This window comes from Sinocyclocheilus rhinocerous, unplaced genomic scaffold (assembly GCF_001515625.1).
Source record: "Sinocyclocheilus rhinocerous isolate Xijiao unplaced genomic scaffold, SAMN03320098_v1.1 scaffold938, whole genome shotgun sequence".
In the NCBI taxonomy this organism is placed as follows: Eukaryota; Metazoa; Chordata; class Actinopteri; order Cypriniformes; family Cyprinidae; genus Sinocyclocheilus; species Sinocyclocheilus rhinocerous.
In genome coordinates this window covers 1,313,403-1,325,747 of record NW_015665007.1, presented here as the reverse complement: position 1 = coordinate 1,325,747, position 12,345 = coordinate 1,313,403, and the positions used below count along the sequence as shown (strand labels likewise).

Here is a 12,345-nt window from a genome sequence, read left to right as displayed (position 1 = left end):
GTTTTGTAAAAATCGACGCGTTTCAAAAAGGCGGGGCATAGAGGAGAAACAATAATGTACAGTATGTGGAAAATAATGTGTTTTTTTAACTTTAAACCGCATAAACACATTTCATTACACCAAATACACAAAATAATGTTCTTTTTAGCAGCATCATATGACCCCTTTAATGTCTCCAGTGGTGGGTGCAGAAATATCTGGTTGATTTCATTCTGTCATTTCAGTTGCTCACTATATCAGCTTGACTTATTTTTCTTCTGTTTTTATTTTTTTTTATTTTCTAAATGTGACCATGGACCACAAAACCAGTCATAAGGGTAAATTTGTCAAAATTGAGATTTATACATCATCTGAAAGTTGAATAAATAAGCTTTCAATTGATGTATGGTTTGTTAGGATAGGACAGTATTTGGCCGAGATACTATTGCTACAAATATACCCCAGCGACTTAAGACTGGTTTTGTGCTCCAGAGTAATGGCTGCTGAAAATTCAGCTTTGTATCACAGGAATAAATTACATTTTAAAATATATTTAAACTGAGAAAACGGTTCTTTTCAGTTGTTATAATATTTCACAATATTGCTGTTTTTACTGTACTTTTGATCAAATAAATGCAGCCTTGGCGAGCATAAGAGACTTCTTTCAAAAACATTAAAACAATCTTATTTTTTCTCGTTTCTCTATATTTCTCTAAGTTCTATTACTTTGACCATTTTTTCTGCTTTTCTTAACATCCCTGCGCTGTCATTCACTCATTTCCTGTGCGTATGTCAGTATACAGCAGTCTCCCATTTAGTCACAGTGTGGGCGAGTTTACCTCATCGCTGCCTCCACTGGCCATGCACAGTAAGTCACAGCTTGTGTGCCTGTCTGTGTCTTTTGTACACACGCTTAGCCCCCAATTAATTTGCTATTGGAAGTGGTTTTCATTAATTGTGACACTTTCATGCAGTGGTGTAAAATCCAATTTTCCTTATATAGCTCCTCAGGAATTCTCCTGGGATGTCTCTCTGATTTGAAGGACACTCTTAGTCAGTGTTCCCTCTAAGCTACGTGCTTGTGATGTTGTTCCTGTACAGACGGAAAAAGCGTTTTGGGTCACATTGAGCTGTACTGTGAATATAACACATCATTCTTGAGATTAAGGGAAAAGCTGTCTTGACAAAAAGTTTTTAAATTTTGTTATATTTTTAATAATATAATAAATAAATTATTTTTATAATACTATGTTTCTATAATATATTTTAATATTTTTATTTTAACATATGCATTTTATGTATTTGTTATAGATTTATAAAACTGTTAAAATGTTATATATATATATATATAGTATTATATATATATATAATATTATATAAATAATACAAATTATGGTTTCCATGTTTTTAGCTTAGTTATTATAAATTATCCTTAATTTATTAAAACAAAATGTGGTAAACAGCATAAGGTGCTCCCCAACAACAAAAACTAGAGGGAGCATTGCTCTTTAACATTTCTGTCACATATTTGCTCATCCTTTCTCTCCTTTTCACAGGTAGCTCATCAGGACTAGCTAATGCCAACTTTGCAAACTTCGATAACTTCCCCAAATCGTGCAGTGCTGATTTCGCCTCATTTAGCTCCACCCAGAGTAACTCCGTGGGAGAGGGGCATAAAGTGGAAGCATTCAGCGTCCCTGCAGACCGATACGCAGCCCTCGCCACCCTCGACAACGTGTTCGGCAGCAAACCTGAGCAAGGTACATTTTCTCACACTCCTACAGCCCATCCTATGCAGGCATGGAACAACGATTTTTGAGCGTCGACTCATTTTCTGTCCTCAAATGCTGTGTGAAGCTACAGAGCACAATAAGTCTTTTCAAAATGTTTATTATTTATAAAATAAAAACTGGGGTACATGTGCACAAAAATGGCTAAAAATAACCACTTTATGTCTGTCTCCACAGGCACAAGTTCAGCCCCTCCATCAGCAGGTGTGGGTCCACAGGCGGCTCTGTTGTTCGGCAATCGCTACGCTGCTCTTGCTGAACTGGACAACGTCTTTAGTTCCTCCGCACCAAACGTGAGCGGCTACAACACTGCCACCACAGCACAAGGGTGAGACTATAAAGAGATGTGGCCCTTTACCTCTCAATGTCTTTTTCTCGGTTGTGTTAAGCTCTCTTTCCGCTCTCACATTCAGGTCTGTGTTTGGATCCTCTACGGGTGTTCCTCCAGTTCAAGCGCAACAGGGTTTACCCAGCATGCCTCAGGGTTTTGGAGGTAAGCATCTTTAAGATCTATTGGAATTTCCAATCTACCTTCTTCACCGCATCTCTTACATCTCGCTTGTGGTTGTAACAGGGCCTTCGACGAATCCATTCGTCGCTCCTGGGGCCCCACAGGCCGCTCCCACTAATCCGTTCCAGACCAATGGAAGAGCAGCAGTACCAGGAGTGGGTGTGGTCACAGCGGGTATGGGCGGAGCTTATGTTGACCTGCTAAATCTTAAGAGTTTAAATGAGTTGTTCGATCAAACCTGGCATTGCTTCGCAGAGAATCTTCTCAGAATTCACAGCAGGCTTTGTCCTCGGTTTTAAAAGAGTTTAAGCAGCTCTTGCTTTGTGTCTCATTATTTATTTAACATGCCTGAGGGCTTTGTAAACAGTTTTAAGTGGGTCAGATGCCCCCAGTATCCATGCTAGGAGCTAACAGCTTGAGATCGCTTACACACAGGCGAGATACAAAGGCACTTCAGAAGAGCTGCAGAGATTTGTGGGTCTCTACATCCCTGCGGCGGATAAATGTTGGGTGTGTTCATGTTCCAGAGAGAGAAAGAAAAAAGGCATAAATGAATGAGAAGCAGATTTTTTTTGTCCCATGAAATTTATATAGGCCAAAAGTGAGAGAAAACTTCAAATGGAGTGAGCTGCGACTGATGGTTTTGTCTGGTTGTGTTCTTGACATGCTGATCAGACATGTTAGGACCCCTGCAGGGTCAGGCTTACCCTGCGGCCCACTTCGGTATGTCCATCTTTCTCTTTCTCTTATTTTCTCCCTATTCTCTCTTCCTTTTCTGGGGCTTGGCCTTGACTGTAGACTAGTTGGCTTATATAAACTACACTGACCACAATTGTGTGGTCATCTTGACCTTTTGACCCCATTAAAGAAAGGTATGCTTGTGTTGTCTTGATGAACCCCAGATAAAGTATTGATATCCCATGTTCACATCAGTGGTCTCCAGCTGTGACAGAACATTCACCAAAAGCATATATGTTCAGTGGCCACTTAAAAATGTGTGTATTTTATTAGATACAAAATATCAAGCCAAGTGGCATCTGCTAACAAATGATGCTAAAGCTTTTCTGTGTCACTTGTTTTGATGTTTTGTTATATAATGCTACTGTTCAAATGTTTTGGGGTAAGATTTGTATGTTTTTGGAAGAAGTCTCTTATGCTCACCAAGGGTATTTGATCAGAAATACAGTAAAAGCAGATATTTTGTAAAATATTACAATTTAAATTTACTGTTTTCTATTTTAATAAATTTTAAAATGCATTCACGTGATGATGGCAAAGCTGAATTTTGAGCAGCCATTACCCCAGTCATCAGTATCACATGATGCTTCAGAAATCATTCTAATGTGCTGATTTGGTTCTTAAAACATATTTCTTATTATTGTTTATTAATGTTGAAAACAGATGTGCTGCTTAATAGTTGTGTGGAAACCTCTGATACATTTCTTTTTTCCAAAAAAAAATCTTACTGACCCCAAACTTTTGAACAGGTGTGCATATATATATCACGTGTATATATTCATATATTACTAGACTCACTAATGTTGAATAACGTTAGTAGTATTGGAAACTGTTAGTTCTTTGTTCTGTATTGTCTTTCCTCCTTTTTTGCTGTGGAGCTTTTGTCCAGTTTTGTCATCTGCTTTGCAGAATCATTGCCACAGATTTCTGTACTCCGGATAAAAATAGTCCTTCCTTAAAGTCAACATGACCCTTTTTCCTAAGCTTATTGTGAATGACTTGTCAGTGGAGTGTTGGATTCCTGAAAAAGTTACATTTCACATCCACTGATAAAGAATATTAAGTTAATTCAGGTAGTTTAGCTGTTGTTTAAAGATTGTTTCAAGTGAAGTTGAACCTCAAACATTATGTCACTGCATCTCACAGATTGTGTAAAATACACTGAACGGCATGTGTATGTCAAACTGAGATGTTAACGCAGAGCTCTTTGTGTCCCACAGCCTCTTTCGGCCCACCGTCCATGAGCATGCCGACTGGGTTTGGGAATGCTGCTGCATACAACCTTCCCACCAGCTTCAGTGGAAACTTCCAGCAAGCATTTCCTGGACAGCCGTTCGCCCAGCAGCACCCGTATCCCCAACAACCCAACGGTAGGGGCTGAGAAAGACTTACTGCAAAGATTTTAATGCCATTATATTAATGGTTTACAATTTGTTCCACTGTCATGCGGCATTTTGTAGAATGTTTCAGTTGTACTTAAGCTAAAAAGATTGCTTTACATGGTCTCATTTCTTTTTTGTATTCACATATTTGTCTCTCTCTCAGGAGGTTTTGCTGCATTTGGTCAGGCTAAAGTCACTCCGTTTGGACAGAACATGACTGCGCCTGGAGTAACCAACAATCCCTTCCTGGTGCGTAATTTATTTTTATTTTCTTTAATAAATTTGTGTATTATAATTATAATTACATATACTATTTATATTTATAGGAGTCTCTTATTTGTATTTATTTTTTTTAAGTTAAATCTGTTATTAATGTACAATTAATTAATAATTATAATTAATAATGAATTAATTTATTATATATATTTTATAGTTAATTTGTCTTATTTTTATTCATTTTACAAAATAATATTTTCTTGAAGTTAAATATTGTTATTAATTTATAATTAACAATTATAAATTGTAATTAATATATTATATTATATTTTTATAGTCTACGCAGAGCGTCACACCACGTGAAAGTGAAACCTGAGCGGTGAACTAATTTTCGGCAGCCGAAATTTCGGTACATCTCTAATTATTGGTGACATCAGAAATGGATATTATATAATAGATGCTTTTTTGAACATTTTAGCAATTTAAAAATACGGTATTAAAAAAGGACTTTTTACACGGCACCCCTGCTCTGGACAGACGGCACCCCGGTTGGGAAACACTGGTCTACATTATATTCCAAATGTTAATTTAAGTCTCATTGATTGATTGATTGATTGATTGAGTTTTTTCTTTTCTCTTGCAGGCAGGGGCACCAGCAGCACAGTTTCCTGCAGGAGGCTCATCCTCAAACCCCTTCTTATAGCGCGCCTTTGTCCTCTGCTCCTCCGGTGGGCGACCTGCGACTCGTTCGCACCTCTTGCACTGTTTTGTTTCTCAAGTAGCTTTAAAAAAAATATATATATCAATTTCCTAAAGAAATTTTTTATTGAATTTTAAGAGCAGAAGACTGAAAAAAAACAGCAAAGGAATAGATACATGATCCTGTCTATGGCACATCCATAGTAACAGAAACCAAAACATGTTGCAGGGTTGTATGAAGAAAAGGAGCTTTTTTTTTTATTTTTTAACCATGCTCCTTTTGTCATTCCCGTGAACTGGCCTGACCTGGAAATCATCTGCACGACTTGGTGGATTACTAAATTATTGCAAACCTCCCGTTCATGTTAATGCTGCAATTCTGTACATAATTCTTTCATAGAAATTGCTCATTTTTAGGTCTTTGTGCATATCAGTATTTGTATCTTTAACACACATACATGCGTACACGCACACACACACACTGCATATACAGCGCTGACGTCCGCCATGCTGTGAATAACATTACGCAAGAATGTGGAATCTCTTTTTGACATCATACTGTCGTCTTTTAGTGCTTTTGGAGTTTCTGAGAATAAGGCAAAAACATTGTTTTTCCGTTATGAGGAGTTAAAACTACAAGACTCTTTTAGAATGTCAACTCCTGAACTCGTGAGACTCTGACTCAAGACCACTTATGTTACAGAAATCTATTAATATAAATATATATACAATATATATAACAATGAATTTTACCTAAATCATGTGTGATGGCTTAAAATTCCTGTACTTCCTGTTCCTTGTGTTCAGAACTTTGTTCCAATGATGATTTGTGCATCATCTTCTGCCTTAAAAGTTTCTTCTGGATTTTCTCTCGGTGTTTCCGTCTCAGGTTTTCGGGCACATTGTGGTATACAAACCCCTCAAGAAGAAAATGAGTGCAATAATAGAAAAATTTGCTCCGTAGACTGTAAACTGGAAGACAAGTAACAAGAACAGTCTAAATACATGTTCTGGATCCAATACAAATGTAATTTTATTGAATTTAGCATATGTGTCGTGCTGGCGATGACCGTAGAAGATCATTTTGACCTATATAGAAGGTGTCAGGTAACCTCACCTGTGTGACAATATCCACACCAAGCCCACTGCTATCCACCACCACGGAGGTGATGATTGTCTGGAGGACCAGCGCACAGAAGGTGTTGGCTCCGAACACAGGGGCGTAGTGCTCCATGTTCAACCCAGCTGCTATCTGGAACCTATGAAACAAGGGCATGGATGTACTCATGCATTCATTGACTAATTGGAGAGATGATATTAGTGTAGATGTATTTTTCTTTCTGCTGCTTTATTAAATGTCAGGAAATTGTGATTTCCATGCCTGGAGAAGTTATTGTAATTAATAAAAATATCTATAATATATTTTTCTAGTTGTGCTCAGTTCTAAAAGATGTCATTGGCTAAAGTTGTTTTGGGCAAATCTCTTTAAATTACTATTTAAAACCCTTAATCTGTAATGATGAGTGACTGGAAAAATCATGGAAATTCATTAGGTCTGGGGACCCTGTGATGAGTAACGCAGTAAATGAAAATATGATATATTATTAAATATTAGAAAATGTATTTATTTGTAATTTCCAGGCCTTGGAATGTCTTGAAAATGTTAGTATCATAGATAATATAATAGACACCATTACAATTTTTATTTTAAAAAGAGTCGCTAAATCTGGCAGTACTGATTAAAGTAGTGTTTATATTAAGTGCAGCGCTGCTTTGTTCCCAGAAGTGCCACCTGCTGTCAAGAGAGTGAATTTGCATTTTCATTCAGCCCATCTGCTGTTTTTGTTTCGTGCAGATAAGTTTTATGTAGCATCATTTCACAAAGCTGAGGTCAGACCATTATGTTTTAGCTTCAGGTTTTGAAATGATTTTATCTAGTTTATTAAATCAAAAACTGCTCATGTAGGATCTTTGTTTGGATTGTGATTAAAATGCAGCGATTGCCTCTCATTTCAAATGGCTACAGATAAAGGCTAGTTTGGCCTGTAATAGAGCAAATAAATCTTGTTCATGTACTAATATTTTCATTCTATCTTGTCTCTTGCTTAAAAAAAGTTAAATAAATATGAATAAAATCGGCCCATTTTCATTGTAAAAATCGGCAATCAGAATCGATTCATTCAATCAATCAAAAATACATGCTAATGTTTTATTTATTATTAGCATTAATTGCGATTCGGCCCGAATCAGTTTTCTAAAGTGTTTTTGAAAAATCACTTACTCTGCCTTTAAATCATGGCCAAACTATCTCTTTTAAGGATATCTGGAGAGAGAGAATAACTTTAGGGTGTGATCCTTGTCTTTTATTGCCACCGTAATTAAATTAAAAATGTCCTGGAAAATGATTCCTGAAAAAGAGTGGAAACGCCGAGAGGGCGCCCAGAGCCACCTCACAAACACTTCAAAAACTGATGGCGTATGCCGCCGCGGCCCCTGCGGTGCAGTCATGTCCAGTAAGAAACACGTTCAAACACAGTCTAAAGGCCTGTATTTTAAATTAATTAAGAAATATTTACTTAATTGGAGTGCAATTAGATTTAATTTCTTCATAAATGTTAAGTTCAGTAGTAAGTAATAAGTTGTACTTGATATTAGAACAGTAAAATTGACTTAAAATGTGCAAATTGTTACTAGGATTTTTTCAAGTAAATCTTAAAAGTTATTTTTTTCAGTGTAGTGTGAATGCCAATCACAAATCCTCTCCCATGGCCTCATGGGATAGTAAAATGTCCATCAAATGCACGCTTCAGAACCTCACCAGAATGCGGGTACTTTTCACCTACTGTGTATTCGGACATACTAGGCCTGCTCTTTTGGCATACTGTTTTTCAAATGCTATCCACCTTTTTCTTCAACGCGGAAGTAAGCCTATGGGCGAGACTTCTGGTTCATTAGCCGCTATAGGTAAATAACGAAAAGAATAACAACGTGCAGTAAACTGTTTGCTCTACAAACCATTGTGTTCATAATTAAGATAATACATTAAAATAATATGGTAAGACACACCAATTTTCAATATCAAGCAGCAAAACGAACTGTTTTGTACAGCTAAAAATAGCTGGACGCGGATGAGACCGGAAGCTAGACCCATATAATTTAAAAATGGCCGCGCCCATTTTTACGGAAAGAAAAAGGTGGATATAGTAGAGAAGTGTTCGATTTCGTATGCAACAATGGAGCTTATAGTCAGGTTAGATGCCATATTGAATTTAACACGGATTTTAAAAAAAACAAGGCTGTGATTGATAGACTTATAGACTTAATTACTCTTTACAGTAGTAGGCTACGCACTGTATTAATGTCCTAGATCACATACTTTTCACAACTCACAACTTTCAAAACTGATTTATGGAGTTTTTGTCTACTGAAAGCTTTTTATTTTCCAGAAAGTTTCAGCTGAACAATCGGTATGTTGTTAAACAACAATCTATTAAACGCACTGCACTTCTATCCCTCAAAGCTTGCTTTCATTACTGTCAAAAATTTAATATGGTGCTACCCTGACTAAGGTCTATATCAGGCATATTTTCTAGACTTAACTGAGTTCACAATAAGTGTCCCATCTACTCACCAAACAGGTTTGAGAGGGCCTCCACTCCCCCATTGTAGACCGTGAAGTTACTAGACGGCTCCACGTACTCCCACAGCGACTGGACGTAGTTTACCGTTTGGTTGTAGCCACAGGTAGCTAGTGCCCACCACGCTGACCAGATAAGCAGCGTACGTGAGGAGAAACACTGCAGGAAATCCCTCCACAACCGGAGCAGGACATCACCGCAGCCACCTGGGATATCATGAGGCCATTTCATTGCGACTTTAAACATGGAAGAAAATGTGCATTTTCGCTATTGATTCACTTTGGGATTTCCTGTGGGTTTAATGTTTTAAGTTCTTGGTTAGACTGTAAAAGCAGAATACTGAGTTAATGAATTTTGCTGTTTTGTCCGCTGACGGCCTCATTTAGCAACTTGTTAGCAACCACCTTTTTCAAGACACATAAAAGCTTAAAATATCACAAGTGGGGCATTACTGAGTTGTAGAATAAAACATGAAAATAGCTTAACCACAGACCTTATTTCAGACATTTAACCAAAAAGTAAAAAAACCCATTGACTTTGGGACGATGGAGCCAGAAGTGCAAAAATGCCACTTATTTTAGTTGGTTTAGGACTCATTCCTGCAGCACTCATTATTAGCCATGTGATTTTACTAATATGACAGGTTTAACTCATTAGTCCTACCTGTCCTATAACTTTTTGCACTTCTATTATCACAATCACTGGAACTTTCCGGTATTTGCTGCAGTTGTTTGGATCCATCCAACTCTACGCCATCTTTTTGGCCATTGTTCTGAAGTTCCTCCTCTGTCCCAACATGCCCTTCACCATCAGTCTCTCCACTAGCACTCCTCATTTGGTGGAAGAACATACTTGTCTTGGGCATTGGGAGAAGAATGGAGGTGATCAATGCAATGGCAGTGAGAACCAGTGTAAACACTATAATGTAGTTATAGGACATCAGTTCAAAAGAGACTAGGATCTGGCCCAACACTGAACCAACGGTGTAGCCCAGCAGCTGGGCAGTCCGGCAGTACGAGGTGGCTTTCTGGTAGTGCTTCAACTCCACCACGCTGTAGAGGTACGTGAAGTAAGCAATGTCACATGACGTCACCACTCCATACGTAAACTGCATGGCCTGCATCTCTGGTACACCATTACACCACAGCAACATCGCCGTGGCGGAGAACAGGACTAAACACTGGAAGACCACCACAGGTTTGTAACGTAGCCAATCGGTGAGGAGGAAGACAGGAACCAGCACTGCCAGGTACGAGTATGTCCACATCGGGAATATCTGATTGGTTACCTTGGGGGGAAAAACTTTTTTTTTAAATTTATTATTATTTTTTTTTATTACCAACAACAAACTAGATTCAACAGAGCTGGGTAGATTACTTACAAATTGTAGTCCATTACTGATTATAGATTACATTATGAAAACTGTAGTTAGTAATGTAATCTAGGTTACTTATTTTAGGTAATGTATTCTGACTACTTTTTAGATTACTTTTTTTATCTACCTTTTTTTAAACTCTCCATTTAACATACCATATTGATATAAAAAAGCAAGGAGAAAGAAAATATATTCCATTTTTGATATCAACGTTATAAGATGCATTAGGGTTTCCCAAACTGGGCTTAATGTAAGAACTGCAGTAGGTTTTTGAGTTGATAGAAAGCTAATAATTAATTAAATCATATGTACAATAAAAATAATTTAAACACTTGAACGCTAAAAATATAAATATTTATTTTGTTTACCTGCATGTCAATGTGACCAGTAAGTGACATTGAACTGTAAACATGCAAATGTGTTGTTAAATTATTGAAATATTAGCTTTCTCAGAGACATTTTTAATTTAATGTTAAAGGCGTTTGGCAATCCCTTTGTTTCATTCATGGTCTAATTGCTTGAGAGGTGCTTTCCCCCCCCCCAAATTCTGAAGCATGGATAGCAATTTTTTTTATATGGCCTTTATATATTGTGAATATATTCAAAGAAGAATTAGGGAGAATCAATAAATGATGAATGATTTACTGGCAGTGTGTGAATAATATGTAATCATGTAACTCTTAAAAAAGTAATTATAATCTGATTATGAGCATTATATGATGTAATATACTCTAATTACGATTACTTGATTTTTGGAATCTGATTACATAATCCAGATTACATGCAATCAGCTACTCTGATCAGTAACTATATCAATTTATTGATTTTTGCAAAAAACTGCATGTAGCCGATAATTACTGAGCATATTTACTAAAGAAAAAGGAAAAATAGACAAATAAAAATATTAACATCTAAATAATAATATACAATAAATAACAAAATAATTGTAGTAATTTTAGATTAAATATAGCATGTCACACTGCTGTAAATTTTAATATATTACTTCTAATTTACTAAAGAATGAGAAAAATATATACATATTGTATAAACAATAATATTGAAATAATAATATTATAAAATAACTAATAATAGGCTATATACAATATATAAAATTACAATTAATTATAATAAATCTAAATTAATTATAGCATGTCACATTGATGTTACTATTTAAAGTGTCATGTCAACTTGCCAAATATAGGCTAGATGTTTAAATATTATCTGTCTTCTGCATATTTTATAACAGTATAATATTTTTTATTGCACAAATCTAACTCACAATATTACAATAACTGACAGCCATAAAAGGTTATGCTTTCTCTGTAATAAATCTGTAATTTTTTTGTTTTGTTTGTTTTGTTACTGTTTTTGTCCACAAGTCAGTGGGTTCAAACCACCAATGGACCCCACTGACTTTTATTGTATGGACAAGGAAAAAAAAAAGAAAAACACTGAGACATCTTTTTAAAAAATATCTTTGTATATAAAATTCTACAGGTTTGTGTGAGTAAATGATGACAGAATTGTAATTTTTGGTGCACTGTCCCTTTAAGAGCTGCTCAGATTATATGACATTGTTGATTATATGACATGATGAGTTAGCTTCTGAAATCCAAAAACATTAGGTTAATAATTACACTTTTTAAAAGGTTACTATACCTGCTCAATGGTTAGGTTCTTGTCTGGTCCAGTTAGGAATGGGATGAGAAATGGTTCTAAAGGCTTCACTGTGCTGAAGAACCCATAGATGCATAACAGAGAAGTTCCCTCATCCAACGATTGAGAGTCTCCATCTTCATAGATTCTGTGTGTATGTCCTTAGGTTGGATGATACAGTAAATTTATCAGACTGAAAACTACAATAATATAATCTGTATGTTATTGTCAAAAGAGCACTATCTTTGCATGCACTATTCACCTTTGCAGGTGTGTGAGATCTGTTTTCATGGAAGTACCGTTCCTGTCTTGAAATAATCACCACTTACTCTGAGGGCGAGAGTCTCTCTCTCTTTAGTAT

At 36.3% G+C, this 12,345-nt stretch overlaps 1 protein-coding gene and 1 pseudogene across 6 annotated transcripts in view; one reads left to right on the top strand and one right to left on the bottom strand.

The window, feature by feature from the left end:
- The window catches only part of LOC107730836 (arf-GAP domain and FG repeat-containing protein 1-like), a 25,171-nt gene extending 19,086 nt beyond the window's left edge, over positions 1-6,085 (top strand). For 2 of the 6 annotated variants that reach the window (XM_016541772.1, XM_016541771.1), the window contains exons 7-15: positions 776-847; positions 1,536-1,739; positions 1,947-2,097; positions 2,183-2,262; positions 2,344-2,454; positions 2,956-3,003; positions 4,239-4,388; positions 4,564-4,649; positions 5,260-6,085. In XM_016541772.1, coding sequence (XP_016397258.1) covers positions 776-847; positions 1,536-1,739; positions 1,947-2,097; positions 2,183-2,262; positions 2,344-2,454; positions 2,956-3,003; positions 4,239-4,388; positions 4,564-4,649; positions 5,260-5,319 — 962 coding nt within the window. In that variant the 3' untranslated portion in view covers positions 5,320-6,085. The remainder of the gene's footprint in view (positions 1-775; positions 848-1,535; positions 1,740-1,946; positions 2,098-2,182; positions 2,263-2,343; positions 2,455-2,955; positions 3,004-4,238; positions 4,389-4,563; positions 4,650-5,259) is intronic. The other 4 variants (XM_016541776.1, XM_016541774.1, XM_016541773.1 and 1 more) reach the window with 3 other exon arrangements.
- Positions 5,584-12,121, bottom strand: LOC107730817 (thiamine transporter 2-like; annotated as a pseudogene).
- Positions 12,122-12,345: the final 224 nt, after the last annotated feature.